Source organism: Bos javanicus, chromosome 6 (genome assembly GCF_032452875.1).
Source record: "Bos javanicus breed banteng chromosome 6, ARS-OSU_banteng_1.0, whole genome shotgun sequence".
Classification (NCBI taxonomy): domain Eukaryota; kingdom Metazoa; phylum Chordata; class Mammalia; order Artiodactyla; family Bovidae; genus Bos; species Bos javanicus.
This window is the reverse complement of record NC_083873.1, coordinates 64911118-64928408: the sequence shown is the minus strand read 5'-3', so window position 1 is coordinate 64928408 and position 17291 is coordinate 64911118. Positions and strand designations below refer to the sequence as shown.

Sequence of the window (17291 nt, the reverse complement as noted above, 5' to 3'; positions counted from 1 at the left end):
CAGATTTTATTTTCCCTCAGTTCACTCCCTCTTTTGAATTCATCATCTAGTTATAATTTAATTTTCTTTTTACATTATCTTATTATATGTACAATTGTTTATCAATTTTAGTGATTAAAATATGCCTTCTTTATTAGATTTACTCATACATTAGTAACTTTAGCATGATTTAAGGACCTCAAAAGCCATTTACTACATAAACTCTAGTCCTTATTTGTTTTGCTATTACATTCACATATTTTCAGTCTATATTTTGAAATACTAAAAGAAACTATTATTTTTAAATGTTGAACAACAATTAACTTTAATCAAGAAATTACTCTTTCTGATATTCTTTCCTCTTTTCAGTACTGTATTTCCATTTAGAAACATATGCCCTGTAGTATTTCTTTTGGTGTAAATCTCCTGGCAAAAATTTACTTCAGTTTTTATATGAAGATACTTTTGTGTGCTCTTCAGTTTTTAATCATATTTTCAATGTATGCAAAACCCCAGAATGGCTATTATTGCCTTTTCAAAATTTATACACATTACTCCATTTTCTTTGATTATTTCTGTTGAAAATCACTTTTAAACATTAGTAACTTTTAAATCAACTTTAGGCATTTTATCAAATTTGACATCATCTCATCAATTTTCTCATAGTTGTATTAAAGTCTCTGATAATCACAATAATTTGTTATTTGTGTACCTTTCAAAAATTTTTGAAAATTTTATGTCTTGGTTAAAGGTGATTTACTTCTGTTTCATGAAATGTGTGTTAATTTTTTATTGAATGTGATGACATATTTAAAACAATAGATATTCTAGATGATGTTATTTCCTGCAAAGTTGATGTAATTTTGCTTGTGTAGTCAGGGTGAGTTCATTTGGCCAAAATTGGTGTATTTCATTTTGTAAAACTTTTATTTCTCCTAGAGCACAGTCATTTGAAATTTCTCAACTTATAGCCTGAGAGTTGTACTAGGATTCCCTCTCCTTGGTGGCCCTAGACTTCTCTAAATAGCTGAGATCTCTACATATTAATTTAGAGTTCAGAAGCTGATTTAATATTTGTTTCCTCAGCATCACATGTGCACATACACAATTTAGGAATTAGTACATGCCTTGAGGGAAAGTTGATTATGGATTGTCTGATTTAATTCCCTGTGGGGCAGGTACAAGTTCTAAGCCACTGTATTTTGTTTAGACACTATTGCTGTACAATGACAGAACATATATACCAAGGGGAAGAGTGATCAAAGAATAGCATAGAACTCACATCTGCATTTTTAAGTTGAGAAGCAAACATATACATAATGACTATTTTATAGGTAGGAGTATAGGAATGCTTTTGCTGTTGTTCATAGGCATTTTAAATTGCTCATTTCCTTGACTTGGAATTGAGGATGCTTCTCTATATCTTTCACCTGTGTTACCTACTTTCATCAACAATTTAGTCTGGATATATGTACTGCTAGTGGCCAAAAAACTGCAAGCTGTCTCTGGTCCAGGTATTTTCCTTTTATGTGAATGGTACCCATAAGAAAATAAAATATCCTAGACACCCTCTTCCAACAACACAAGAGAAGATTCTACACATGGACATCACCAGATGGTCAATACTGAAATCACATTGATTATATTCTTTGCAGCCAAACATGGAGAAGCTGTATAAAGTCAGCAAAAACAGGACCGGGAGCAGACTGTGGCCCAGATCACAAATTTGTTACTGCAAAATTCAGACTTAAATTGAAAAAGTAGGGGAAACCACTAGACCAATAAGGTATGACCTAAATCAAACCCATTATGAATATACAGTTGAAGTGACAAATAGATTCAAGGAATTAGATCTGATAGACAAAGTTCCTGAAGATCTATGGATGGAGGTTTGTGACATTGTACAGGAGGCAGTGATCAAGACCATCCCCAAGAAAAAGAAATACAAAAAGGCAAAATGTCTGTCTGAGGAGGCATTACAAATAGCTGAGAAAAGGAGAGAAGTGAAGGCAAAGGAGAAAAGGAAAGATATACCCATTTGAATGCAGAGTTCCAAAGAATAGCAAGAAGAGATAAAAAAGCCCCTTCAGTGGTCAATGCAAAGAAATAGAAGAAAACAATAGAATGAGAAAGACTAGAGATCTCTTCAAGAAAATTAGAGATTCCAAGGGAATATTTCATGCAAAGATGAGCACAATAAAGGACAGAAATTGTATGGACCTAACAGAAGCAGAAGATATTAAGAAGAGGTGGCAAGAATACACAGAACAACTGTACAAAAAAGATCTTCATGACCCAGATAATCACGATGGTGTGATCACTCACCTACAGCCAGACATCCTGGAATGTGAGGTCAAGTGGGCCATAGGAAGCATCACTATGAACAAAGCTAGTGAAGGTGATGGAATTCCAGTTGAGCTATTTCAAATCCTAAAAGATGATGCTGTGAAAGTGCTGCACTCAATATGCCAACAAATTTGGAAAACTCAGCAGTGGCCACAAACTGGAAAGGGTCAGTTGTCAGTCCAATCCCAAAGAAAGGCAATGCCAAAGAATGTTCAAACTACCACACAATTGCACTCATGTCACACGCTAGTGAAGTAATGATCAAAATTCTCCAAGCCAGGCTTCAACAGTACATGGATTGTGAATTTCCAGGTGTTCAAGCTGCATTTAGAAAAGGCAGAGGAACCAGAGATCAAATTGCCTACATCCGTTGGATCATCAAAAAAGCAAGAGAGTTCCAGAAAAATATCTATTTCTGCTTTATTGAGTATGCCAAAGTCTGACTGTGTGAATCACAGAAAACTGTTGAAAAATCTTAAAGAGATAGAAATATCAGACCATCCGACATTCCTCCTGAGAAATCTGTATGCAGGTCAGAAAGCAACAGTTAAAACTGGACATGGAACAACAGACTGGTTCCAAATCGGGAAAGGAATACATCAAAGCTGTATATTGTCACCCTGCTTATTTATCATATATGCAGTGTACATCATGAGAAAAACTGAGCAGGATGAAGCACAAGCTGGAATCAAGATTTCTCAGAGAAATATCAGTAACCTCAGATATGCAGATAACACCACCCTTATGGCAGAAAGTGCTGCTGCTGCTAAGTCGCTTCAGTCATGTCTGACTCTGTGCGACCCCTTAGACACAGCCCACCAGGCTCCTTCATCCCTGGGATTCTCCAAGCAAGAACACTGGAGAGGGTTGCCATTTCCTTCTCCAATGCATGAAAGTGAAAAGTGAAAGTGAATTCGCTCAGTCGTGTCCAACTTTTTGCGACCCCATGGACTGCAGCCTATCAGGCCCCTCCGCCCATGGGATTTTCCAGGCAAGAGTACTGGAGTGGGTTGCTATTGCCTTCTCTGGGCAGAAAGTAAAGAACAACTAAAGAGCCTCTTGATGAAAGTGAAAAAGGAGAGTGAAAATTGGCTTAAATTTCAACATTCAGAAAACTAAGATCATGGCATCTGGTCCCATCACTTCATGGGAATTAGATGGGGAAATGATGAAATGGTAACAGAGTTTATTTTGGGGGGCTCCAGAATCACTGCAGATGGTGATTGCAGCCATGAAATTAAAAGATGCTTGCTCCTTGGAAGGAAAGTTATGACCAACCTATACAGCATATTAAAAAGTAGAGACATTACTTTGCCAACCAAGGTCCATCTAGTCAAAACTATGTTTTTTCCAATAGTCATGTATGGATGTGAGAGTTGGAGTATAAAAAAGCTAAGCCCCTAAGAATTGATGCTTTTGAACTGTGGTGTTGGAGAAGAATCTTGAGAGTCCCTTGGATGGCAAGGAGCTCAAACCAGTCAATCCTAAAGGAAATCAGTCATGAATATTCATTGGAAGTACTGATGCTGAAGCTAAAACTCCAATATTTTGGCCTCCTGATGCGAAGAACTGACTCATTTGCAAAGACCCTGATGCTCAGAAAGTCTGAGAGCGGGAGGAGAAGGGTATGACGGAGGATGAGATGGTTGAATGGCATCACTGTCTCAATGGACATGAGTTTTAGCAAGCTCCAAGAGTTGGTTATGGACAGGGAAGTCTGGAGTGCTGCAGTCCATGTGATTGCAAAGAGTCGGACATGACTGAGCAACTGAACTGAACTGAGCCATTCTAAAGTATGAGTGTGTAAAGACTCCACTGCTTCTCTTTCCTTAAATCTTACCAGTCCTCTTTTTCTTTACCCCTGATTAGGTATAAGCCCAGGGATAAGTTGCTCAGCCTTCTGCCTAAAGAGACATTTATTCAGAATTAGAGATCAGTGTTTTTTCCTCTAATAAGACACTCTCAATAATTAAATTTATATGTATTAATTATATGTCATATATATTAATAATAGCCTTATATTTATGAGTATTGAATATTTGAAAATGGTTATTGACTACTGAGTATTGAATTATGTTAGTATGGCTAAGCAAGTACATTTAAATTCAAGCTTACTTAATTAACTTTTATTTAAATATAGAGCCTCTTGATGGGGGTTAAAAAAGAGAGTGGAAAAGCTGGCTTAAAACTCAGTATTCAAAAAAACTAAGATCATGACATCCCATCCCATAACTTCATGGCAAATTGATGGGGAAAAAGTAGAAATAGTGACAGATTTTCTCTTCTCAGTCTCCAAAATTCCTTTGGATGGTGACTGCAACCATTAAATTAAAAGACACTTTCTTTTGGAAGGAAAGCTATGACAACCTAGACAGCATATTAAAAAGCAGAGATATCACTTTGCTGACAGTGGTCCATATAGTCAAAGTTATGGTTTTTCCAGTAGTCATGTATGGATGTTGGGTGGTCCATATAGTCATGTATGGTTTTTCCAGTAGTCATGTATGCACAGAAGAACTGATGCTTTCAAACTGTGGCATTCAAGAAGACTCTTGAGAGTTCCTTGGACAGTAAGGAGATTTAACCAGTCAATCCTAAAGGAAATCAACACTGAATATTCATTGGAAGGATTGATGTTGAAGCTGAAGTTCTGATACTTTGGCCACCTGGTATGAAGAGCTGACTCACTGGAAAAGACCTTGAGGCTAGGAAAGATTGAAGGCAAGAGGAGAAGGGGTGACAGAGTATGAGATGGTTGAGTGACTCAATGGGCACATGTTTGAGCAAACTTTGGGAGACAGTGAAGGACAGGAAAGTCTGGCGTGCTGCAGTGCATGGGGTCACAGAGTCGGACAGGACTTAACAACTGAACAGCAACAACAAAATGTACAGTGCAAAGTAGCATTTTATCTTTTCATCTCAGAGTATATATATATTAAATGACTTAAGTCTCTTCAAAAACTGGTATTGAAAAAAGCTCGACAACTACTTATAAATCAGTGAAATTAGAACACTCCCTCATACCATACAGAAAAATTAACTCAAAATGGCTTAAAGACCTAAATGAAAACCATGACAACATAAAACTCCTGGAAGAGAACATAGGCAAAACATTCTCTGACGTAAATTGTAGCAATATTTTCTTAGATTAGTGCCCTGAGGAAAAATAAATAATAGCAAAATATAAACAATTGGTACCTAATTAAATTTAAAAGCTTCTGCACAGCAAAGGAAATCACCGACAAAACAAAAAGACAAACTATGGAATAGGAGAAAATACGGGCAATGATGTGACCAATGGGGAGTTAATATCCAAAATATACAAACAGTGTCTACAACTCGATATTGAAAAAAACAAGTAACCCAATCCAAAAATAGGCAGAAGACGTATATAGACATTTTTCCAAAGAATACATATAGCTGGTCAACAGGTGGATGAAAAGATGCTCACATTTTTAATTATTGAAAGTGAAAGTGAAAGTTGTTCATTCGTGTCTGACTCTTTGTGAGCCCATGGACTGTGTAGTCAATGGAATTCTCCAGGCCAGAATACTGGAGTGGATAGCCTTTCCCTTCTCTAGGGAATCTTCCCAACCCAGAAATTGAATCTAGGTCTCCTGCACTGCAGGTGGAATCTTTACAACTGAGCTATCAGGGAAGCCCAATAATGTCCTCAAGAATCATTTAGTTCTTGGTATAGACTAAGTTCAGCCCCAAGTATCATGCAATAAAGAGCAGGTATTCAGTGTTTGTTGGTTTATCAGGTGAACCAAAAATCTAATCAAATAAGACATGTTCACTGCACTTAATTGCTTATAACTAGTAAAAAATGTACTTGCAAATGAAACTAATAAACCTATTGTCTTGTTATTAATTGACTTGCATAAAACCACTCTGAATATAGTTATAATTAGCTTAATAACATGATATTTTTTGTGACCCCGTGGACTGTAGCCCGCCAGGCTCCTCTATCCATGGGATTCTCCAGGCAAGAATACTGGAGTGGGTTGCCATTTCCTTCTCCAGGGGATCTTCCCAACCCAGGGATCAAACCCCTGGATCAAACCTGAGTCTCCCACATGGCAGGCCGATGCTTTATCCTCTGAGCCACCAGGGAACATTTACAACTCATAGCTAGTCAAAAATAAATGGCAGCTGATTGAAAGAACTCATTTAGAAGTCACCAGTTAAGCTATAAAACCTTCTCTACTTTACAAGACCTACTTTTATTTAAGAAATCTAATTGTTGGTTAGTAGATCCAATTACATTGTCATGTATTGTGTAAATCTAGAAGCCTACACCTGGAGGAGGAAACTGCAACCCCCTACAGTAGTCTTGCCTGGAAAATCCCAGGGAGAGAGGAGCCTGGCAGGCTACAGTCCATGGTGTCACAGAGTCAGATGTAAAGAGTGGGACTGAGCAACTGAGCACTCAAGTACCGAAACCTGTAGTTTTGCCTGCTGAAACTATTTATAATTTCAAAGATTAAAAATAAATATGGTTTTAAAATAATATAAGCACTGTTTCTCAAAATGCCTTAAGTTTTCCATGGAAGCTTACCAGCCTGGAGGCTCTGCCAGAGTAGGTTACCAAGACAGGGAGATTTTGGACAGGCAAGGGAATCAGACAGGCAGACTCAGCTACATATTAAGAAGATTCATCCTGCCAGGTCTAATATAGTGTTTGCATTGTAAGAATGATAAACACTGGGCCAGAAAGGGAAATCACATAAAGTTATCCAGAAAGGATGACTGAATAAATATTACTAGAAACATGCTTACTTTAGAAACTTTTAATGTATAAGGTGGTTTTTCTGCTTTTGCATTATCTCTATGTAAATCTCTTTGAGATCTATTATAGATTTTTTCTCACAACGTTTGTTCCCTTCTTGTCCACTTATGAAACCCTTACATGTATTCCTCAACAAGTATTTGTGGAATCAATAAATGAACCTTTAGGGGAGTAGGGAATAAAAATAAACTATGTGAAAATGTTTTTCATAGTAAACAAAAAAATCTCATGAATATAAATTATCATTACTATGGTAAATCTCATTATAGGAAGCCAAAAATACCTGACAAAGGCAGAAAGCCTAAATCACAATCACTATTTAGCAATCACAAAATATTTACTATAGAGTGTATTAGTTAACCATATAATTCAGTAAATGTTTAAAAGGCTGAACCATGCTACACATTTTGATAGAATATAAGACTATAGACATTTAAAGACTAACTCAGAAAGCACAAATGGCTGCGTACAGATGAAGTTCACAGTGGTGGCTATATAGTATACTCTGAGAATTAGATGAAAATACACCTTTCCTTGGAGCCAACTGTAAACAATCCAAAGGAATATTGTTAACAAGGGAAGAAGGGGGTGTATATACACTGATTATGCTCCTGATAAGAATCAGACCTAGAGGTAGATGCTTTACATTCATCACCTCCTTTGATCATCATAACTGTGCTTCAAATTCTAGTATTGCTGGGACTGGTTTATACTGGCTCACAATAGCCACTAATGACATATTGTCCCCACTCTGCACTCAGTGACTTCACAGTGGTATCTCTACATCAGTTATTGTGGGAGTATTTGCAACATTGAAATCAGCAAAAGATACAAATCAGGGCTTTTTACTCATCTCTAAGAGTAAGCTTGGTAACATTTGCTAGCACACCACTGATATGCACTAAATAGATTAACAGGTTTCCCGGGTGGCTTGGCAGTAAAGAATTCACCTGTCATGCAGGAGACATGGGTTTGATCCTTGGGTCGGGAAGATCCCCTGAAAGAGGGCATGGTGCCGGGGACCAGCCCCGGCTGATCCAGGGTATTCGAAGGAGAGACGGGGTAGGGGAAGATCAGGAAACAATTGCTTAATTAAATGTTAATTAAGGATATAAAGAGTAATAGAATGAGGATAGCTCAGTAAAATTCAGTGAAGAAAAGAGGCTGAAATAAGGATAGCTCAGTGAGGAAATTCAGTGTAGAAAAGAGGCTGAATAATTCAGCCAGAAGGTAAGAGAAAGAACGACATGGTGAGACCAAGTTTTGGTGAACAAGGCCCCGCACTTTATTTTCCAAAGTAGTTTTTATACCTTAAGTTATGCATAGAGGATAATCGGGGAAGGGGTAGAGTCTTGCAGCAAGCCAGGCTTTCTTCCTGCAAACTTATTATATGCAAAAGCTTAGGTGATTTGCATCATCTTCTGGCCCGGAGGCCTGTTAACATTTTAAGACCCTTTCTTCAGAAAACTTATTTTTCTCTAAAGGTGATTGGTCAGGAGCCACCCTCCAAAAGCATTAGATAAAGTTGCATTCCTACAGAGCAAAGGTATGGTGGGCTATAACAAGAAAAAGAATTAACTCAAGGGTCCCAGGTTACAAACATTAAAGCTACTACTTACACCAATTATATTAATCAATACACTGCCAGGGACACAGCAGGTAAGGGATATGGAAACTTAGCAGCAAACATTGGCCCAACAAGTGAAAATCCTTCACCAATACAATTTCTAATCAATCTTTTAACTACTCAAAAGAATCTGTGTTTAGACAGTTTAGAACATCTCCTGCCTCTCACAGTTGGGAGGCTCTGAACAATCACATGTGGCCGGAAAAACCTATTCAGGCAGGCTAGAGGATTTCCAAAGGAGTTTGTAGGTTAAACACTGTCACACCCAGGAATTATTAACTGGAGCTGTAAGCTAACTCTTTTTCAGAGAGGTAGTGGGGGACAGCCCCCCGTAAAGTCAGAGGTGTAGGTGAAAGCACAAAGCAGAAAGTAGGCAGACTCTGCTCGAGAATTTCCAGGGGGACTCCTGAAGCTCGATCCCGCCTTTGCTTATGCCGAGCCTCCTTCCTCATGACCTTTGTCATGGGCGGAGTTCCTCACGCTGGCTACCGGCAGTGATAGAATTCCAGTTGAGCTATTCCAGATCCTGAAAGATGATGCTGTGAAAAGTGCTGCACTCAATATGCAATATGCACTCAATATGCAATATGCCGGCTCCCGGCAGCATGGCAACCCACTCCCTCTTGCCTGGAGAATACCATGGACAGAGGAGCCTGGCAGGCTACAGTGCATGCAGTTGCAAAGAACCAGACATGACTGAAGCGACTGAACATGTGCACATGCACAGGCTTACGTAACAGTATTTAGGCTCTAAAATCCATCTGGTCCTAAATTCTATAACTGTTGCAGAGTAAGTCATCTAACAACTTTAACTGAATTAACTTTATTAATTTTCATGGAAGGTTTGAACAGTTTTAACATTTTTAGGCTATGCGCTGAAATATTTTTAGTCAAAAATGGTCTTTTTTAGTTACATAATTGACTTAAAAGATGGTTGTGTTTATATAATGAATCATGCTCCTTCATTTCATAGTGCAAAATGTTTTATAACTAAAATGATAAAGTATTAATGATTAGTAAAGACTTATTTAAATAAGATTTAATACCACCTCTGATTATATCTTTGAACATTCTTTGTATTGGTATTTTGCAGTGAGGCCCACAGTAATTGAAACTGATGTTTATGTAAACAGCATTGGACCAGTTGATCCCATAAATATGGTGAGTTGTGATATTAAAAATTATTATTTGCATAAAGTTCTTGAGTACATACCACAGCAATAGAATGAATATGTGAGCAACTTCTGAGAGCTAATTCTGAATGAGTTCGGGGTGAAAAGGTGAAGTGATTTTCCGGTTGTGCATAGGCTGACTCTAAGGTATAGAGATGACTTTGTGGACAGCAGAGTCATCTTTTGAGATTGGGAATATAGTCACATATGCCCTCAAATGCTAAAGGCACATTCAGGAGGAACTGTCCAGCATTTGGATTTTAAGTTCAGGGAATAAGTTGATTTGGAGATGATTTGGAAATAGATATAAATTGAGAAAGGAAGAAGAATAAGCAGTATAAGATATAGCTTGAAGCCTTGAGAAGTGATCCAAGGGAGATACATATTAAGAAGAACACAGATCTGACAATCAGATGGTAAATTGAGGCCAACGTGTATAAACTACATGTGGAAAAACAGAGAAGTGCAGAAAAGGGACATACTCAGAAAAGTCAGTGGGTAAGAGAAGCAGGGAGAAGATGGTATTAAAGTATCTGAGGAAGAAAAGAGGATGAAGAAGAAGGAATTAATAAACAATTGTCTATGTACATGAGAATCCAATGATAAATGAATTAAATTGGGCCTACTGGTATTGGCTAGATGGTACTGATTCTCTCAGATAAAATTCAGAGGAATGCTGAAAGTAAGAAAAGAATAAGAGCTGAATCATATGTCTGCTCCAGCCTCATAATTGGTCTCATACCCAACTTCTTGGCACAGAGCCCTGAAATACAGGTTCACAGACATGAAATCATATGCTGATTTCAAGATGATGGAGATTAAGTGGGAATGCAGGTTAATTTTATGAACTACTATTTTGAGAAAATTGACTTACACTGTAACTACTATTTTAAGAAACTTGACTTAGAAGAGAATGAGATAAGAAGTTGGTGGTAGAGAGGGAAGAGAGTGTAAGAGAACTATGGGCAAGAGAGAGAATATGAAAAAATGCCAAGGGAAGGTCATTTAGGCTGAAAATTAATAAAAGTGTGTAACTATGCTTTATCTCTTACATGTAGAGTGAATAGTTTTCCTTACCATTAAAAAGACATAATTAACACCTACAATACAACCCATAGACATTATTTAAAGTAGATTGAAAATGTACTGATCCGAACCCTAATAATCCCATTTCTGAGTCAGACTACTTGTTGCTTTTCAATGGGTTCTATCATGTGTTATTTTCATCTCCTTTGATGGACACCCATGTTAGCCTCCCAGGCTGCCGTAATAAAGTATCAGAGACTGGATGGCTCTAACTATAGACACTTATGTCTCAAGTTCTGAAGGACAAAAGCTAAATCAAGGTGTCAGCAACTTTACTTTTTTCTAAGACTTCTCTCCTTGGTTTGCATATATCCGCCTTTTTGCTGAATCACATAGGCTTTCTTCAGTGCATCCACTTCCCTTGTGCTCTTTGTGTATCCAAATTTTCATCCAAGTTTCATCCAAATATCCAAACTTTCCCTTATTATAAGAACAGCAGTCAGATTGGATTCAGGTCCACCCTAACAACCTCATTTTAACTTAATCATCTCCTTAAAAGCCCTGTCTCCCAAAACAGTCATACCCTAACGTATTGGGGGGTTAGGCCTTCAGCATATAAATTGTGGGAGGACACCATTCAGTGCATGCTGCAGCTGCTGCTAAGTCGCTTCAGTCATGTCTGACTGTGCGACCCCATAGATGGCAGCCCACCAGGCTCCCCCGTCCCCGGGATTCTCCAGGCAAGAACACTGGAGTGGGTTGCCATTTCCTTCTCCAATGCATGAAAGTGAAAAATGAAAGGGAAGTCGCTCAGCTGTGTCCGACTCTTCACAACCCCATGGACTGCAGGCTACCAGGCTCCTCTGTCCATGGGATTTTCCAGGCAAGAGTACTGGAGTGGGGTGCCATTGCCTTCTCCGAATTCAGTGCATAATACTATGCAAAGATAATTTTCTAAGGCTTTGATGATTTTTCTCCCCAACTTCATTTATTCATTATTACAACAAATTGTCCCTTTATTCTAGTCTTAACCATTTTATAATTGAATGTTATTGTTTAGTCATTGTCCTGTCTGACTCTTCTGTGGCTCCATGGACTGTAGCCCGCCAGGCTCCTCTGTCCATGGGATTTCCGAGACAAGAATACTAGAGTGGGTTGCTATGTCTTACTTGAGGGGGATATTCCTGACCCAGGGATCGAACCTGCACCTCCTATATGGGCAAGCTATTCTTTACCACTGAGCCAATGGGGAAGCCCTTTATTATACCTGAATAACCATCATTATATACCTAACAGTTATCAGTGTCTACTTTGTCCTATAGTATTACAGTCATGATTGGTTTTTCTCTTAGTCAACATGATGTTCATGTGTTTGTCATTAACTTTCACAGTGCCTATATTGATCACCATAGTGGCAGGATTCTCTCCACACAATAATGGACATCTTTGTTGCCTCAATGCAAATGAATATGAACTGGCTGTGGATAAGTTGAATTTGATAATCTGAAAATTGGAGCCAGCTCTCAGGGTAAAGGGTTGATGCAAATATTTGTCAGGGATTAGCTAAACCTCTGAGGAATTGGAAGGTCTGAAAGTAAAGAGAGAAGGAAAAAGAAACAATATCAGACCTTGAGGAATATATACATTTAAGGACCTGTAAGATGAAGCTGAGATAGCAAATTAAACTGATAAGTTGACAAGAAAATGAAGATAAAGCAAGGGAAGGTAAAATTTGAAAGTGTTTTAGTTTTCCTTCTAACTCCAAACAAATTTGTATACAACCACTTGGTTTTCATAAAGATAAAGAAGTTTATATAGCTGTGTGTATTAATTTAACATTATGCAAATATAAGATTTTATAAAGTAATGCCTTACTAAGATGTTAATTTTCTCTTTAAAAGAATCTTAAAATATTCAGTCTCTACTAATACTTAGGTAAACCCATTTAGGGATGTGGAAGTCTAAATTTTCCTGCATTGTGTATTTTTTATTTGAGCCCTTTGTCTTCAATTTGAATGAATTCATTAAAGAAAAAATGAGGTTATTAAAAAGAAGTAGAATTCAAGACTGAATTAGTATTCCAGAAATACTTTCACATGAATAGCTATCAAGAGACTTCTGTGATGATATTCTTGCATAAAAGTTTCATAGTATTAAATATTTAGTTTCCAGTGGGGCAAATCACACACTTGTAACCTTGGACAGTGATAGTTTTTTTTTTTTTAAAGCTAATTAAATGAAATTACTATTAAAATTGGTGATACTAAAGCACATATAAGAAAAAAACTAGAATATTTAATAGTGTTTATTAAAACAGAAGCATGTCATACTAGGAACGAAGGAACAGTTTACAGAGAAAACTATTTTAACTAAACAATGCAGGAACATTAGAATTCAGTTATTATAAAATGAATAGAATTGCTTTGACTTGAATAGAATTAAGCAAGCAAGTCTTTTCCCCCTCTTAACTACATAAACAACTTAAGGTACTGATAAGAATCAAAGCTACTATATAAGTTTAATAATTTTACTTTTTCAAATGAAATAAAATATGGTTTGGTACAAAATGCTTTTTTTTTTTCAAACTTGGCTGCATAAAATAGTATCTGTAGATTATTGATAAGACCTAAAACAGTATCATTCTACGATCATATGTATCTTTCTTTTCTTTTTTTTTAAATTCAAGGTTAGGTTAATGGCTTCAATCCTGGTGTCACTGTCAAACATTGGATATTCAATAATTGCATGTTAAAAGAGTGAATAAATTAGTCGATAAATAGATTGTCCCATAATTTTTATTTTGAAAATTTTAGTGCAAAGTGAGTAACAGATGCAACTAATCAGAATTGAAAAAAAAAAAAAAAAAAAAACTTGGAAAGAGGCCATTCAACTATGCATGCTCTAATTAAAACTATCTAAATGTAAACAGAAAAAAAAAAAACAATAAAAAATGAAGGCACAAAATGTTAATAGAGGTTATTAGACTGAAATTAAAGTATTTCATCCTCTTAATTTTTCAAGTTTTGAGGAGATTATGTGTTGTCACTCTTTTGAGTAAATATCTCAGGGTAATTAAACAATTGCAGTTATCCTCTGGTAGCACATATAACAGCCAAGGGTTATGGGAATTCCCTGAATAAAAATCAGTGAAAGCTCCAGTGAATCCAAGATGATATAATGGGTATCTAGCAATGGCACCCCACTCTAGTACTTTTGCCTGGAAGATCCCATGGACGGAGAAGCCTGGTAGGCTGCAGTCCATGGGGTCGCTAGAGTCGGACACGACTGAGCGACTTCACTTTCACTTTTCACTTTTATGCCTTGGAGAAGGAAATGGCAAACCCACTCCAGCGTTCTTGCCTGGAGAATCCCAGGGACCGGGAAGCCTGGTGGGCTGCCGTCTATGGAGTCGCACAGAGTGGGACACGACTGAAGTGACTTAGCAGCAGCAGCAGCAGCAACACAAGGGGAGTAAGTACAGAACAGTAATCATTGAAAATTACAGCTATAGTTTGGACGTGGGTTTACCTGGTGGCTCAGACGGTAAAGCGTCTGCCTGCAATGCGGGAGACTCAGGTTCGATTCCTGGGTCGGGAAGATCCCCTGGAGAAGGAAATAGCAATCTACTCCAGCACTCTTGCCTGGAAAATCCCATGGACGGAGGAGCCTGGTAGGCTGAAGTCCATGGAGTCGCTAAGAGTCAGACACAACTGAGCGACTTCACTTTCACTTTTCACTTTCATGCATTGGAGAAGGAAATGGCAACCCGCTCCAGTATTCTTGCCTGGAGAATCCCAGGGACGGGGGAGCCTGGTGGGCTGCCATCCATGGGGTCACACAGAGTTGGACACGAATGACGAGACTTAGCAGCAGTAGCAGCAACACCCTTATACAGCCCAATATTAAGAGATTATCAGTATAGGTACTTTGAAAGTGTCAGATCAGAGAGAAAAACAGTGATAAAAAAACTTCTCAAGAACAAGATCCCAAATCATGTCTATAGAATTTAACTTTATATCATTGTAAATGCCAGGGTCATAGGTCACATGATCTGAGACTATGGTTCCTAAGCTGGATAGATTCTTCAGCCTTGAAATTTTTATTGGTTATGGTACTGGAGACAGGGCTGAAGAATGAAGGCACCAGTTATAAAGAGGGCAAATTAGAAAGAAGCCAGGGCACCAGCTGGGCTAGATTCCAGAGTAACTACCTGCTGGAGTGACAACACAGGGAAGTTCAGTTCAGTCCCTCAGTCTTTGTGATCCCCTGGACTGCAGCATGCCAGGCCTCCCCTGTCCATCACCAACTACCAGAGTTTACTCAAACTCATGTCCATGGAGTCGGTGATGCCATCCAACCATCTCATCCTCTGTCATCCCCCTTTCCTCCCACCTTCAGTCTTTCCCAGCATCAGGATCTGAGCAGTACACAAATAGGATTTATTGTATTTAGCAAAAGACAAGTTGTTTTCTTTCTTGCCAGTATAGAAATATTTAACAATAATGCCCCCTTTCAGGTTTTTTTTTCCAGAAAAGGAAAGTTCAACTGTTCCCTATAAAAGTATAAATAATCTTAAAGCATAGGTGAACTTACAAAAGTTATAAACATTAATTATTATTGCATGGAAATGAAATAAGGTGGATAAGAGATTTTTTTAGTAAAGAAGTTTTGTTCTATCATTTAAGCAGAATGGGCAAGCATCAAATGTCTGTATAGAAGGTGCCTGAGTGCATGCTAAGTCTCTTCAGTCGTGTCTGACTCTTTGTGACCCCATGGACTGTAGCTTGCCAGGCCCTTCTGTCCCTGGGATTCTCCAGGCAAGAATACTCAAGTTTGTTGACATGCCCTCCTCAAGAGGATCTTTCCAACCCAAAGATAGAACCCTGGTTCCTGCGGCTTCCTGCATTGTAGGCAGATTCTTTACCACTGAGCCACCATATAGATGGTGGTGGTTTAGTCACTAAGTCAAGTCCAACTCTTTGTGACCCCATGGACTGTAGCATTGCCAGGCTCCTCTGTCCATGGGATTTTCCAGGCAAGAATACTAGAGTGGGTTGCCATTTCCTTCTCCAGGGGATCTTCCTGACACAGGAATAAACAGGTGTCTCCTTCGGCTTCTGAATTAGCACAGATTTTTTTTTTTTTTTTTTTTTTTTTTACCACTGAGCCACCTGGGAAGCCAATGAGGTATAGTTAGAGGGTAAGGTATATTTAAATAATTCATTTGAGAATGGTGAGAACTGACTTTTAAGATTTTTTTAAAATTTTACCTTATTTTATCAAACTCAATTTTTATCATTAAATCCCTAGACATATAACTTTTGTTTAACCATTCCAAATATACTGAGAAAGCTGGTGCTTGGGGAGAAGTTTTTTCTTCATGAATCATGAATTTCTTTCAAGGAGCACATTTCTTTAGCATGGTTCATACAATTGGTCGTGATGTTCTTGCTGCTACTGCTGCTAAGTCGCTTTAGTTGTGTCCGACTCTGTGCGACCCCATAGACAGCAGCCCACCAGGCTCCTCTGTCCCTGGGAGTCTCCATGCAAGAATACTGGAGTGGGTCACCATTTCCTTCTCCAATGCATGCATGCATGCTAAGTCACTCCAGTTGTGTCTGACTCTTTGCGACCCTATGGGCAGCGGCCTGCCAGGCTCCTCCATCCACAGGATTCTCTAGGCAAGAATACTGGAGTGGGTTGCCATTTCCTTCTCTACCCAATGTTCATAAGTTCTTCCATTTCTCTGTCTTTGTCTCTTTCTGCCCCTCTTTCTTGGGGTTTCTTCCTCTCTACTCTTTTCCTTCCCATTCCTCTCCTTCCTTTCTTCTCTTTTTTTGTTACTGATGCTTCCAGATTTAAGGAAATAAAGATTTAAACATAGCTTCTAAATATTAAATTAACTCCATGTTTTACTTTTACTGTATTAACAGGAAATAGTCACTCCTTGCCAGCTATATTACTTTTAGGAATTATAAAACAGCAACACATTAAGTTTACTTGTTTCATTTGTGCAACATTTTAAAGCTTGCTACCATAGTTTTTATTTCTTTTTTTGCATATTACATTAAGATTTATTTTTTCATTATATCCTTTAAAGTCAATTTCTTTTCACTGGCTCTATTTTAGGTAACTTTTGACTCAACACTAACAGAAATAAAATTAAAAATTATAAATAGATAAGTGTTATTTTCATCTCTGTGCTGCTTTGATCCAGAATGCTCATTTGCTCCAAGAATAGGAAGTTAGAGTTCTTATAATAAAGAAATTAAATTGACAACTAAACCTGCAAAAATTATTAAAATAATTTATACTATTTCTTAATGTTAAAAAACACTTAAAAATTTTT

At 37.8% G+C, this 17291-nt stretch overlaps 1 protein-coding gene across 1 annotated transcript in view; it reads left to right on the top strand.

Moving 5' to 3' along the window:
- The window catches only part of GABRG1 (gamma-aminobutyric acid type A receptor subunit gamma1), a 94528-nt gene that overhangs the window by 40574 nt on the left and 36663 nt on the right, over positions 1-17291 (top strand). The window contains exon 3 of the mRNA XM_061420062.1: positions 9838-9905. Coding sequence (XP_061276046.1) covers positions 9838-9905 — 68 coding nt within the window. The remainder of the gene's footprint in view (positions 1-9837; positions 9906-17291) is intronic.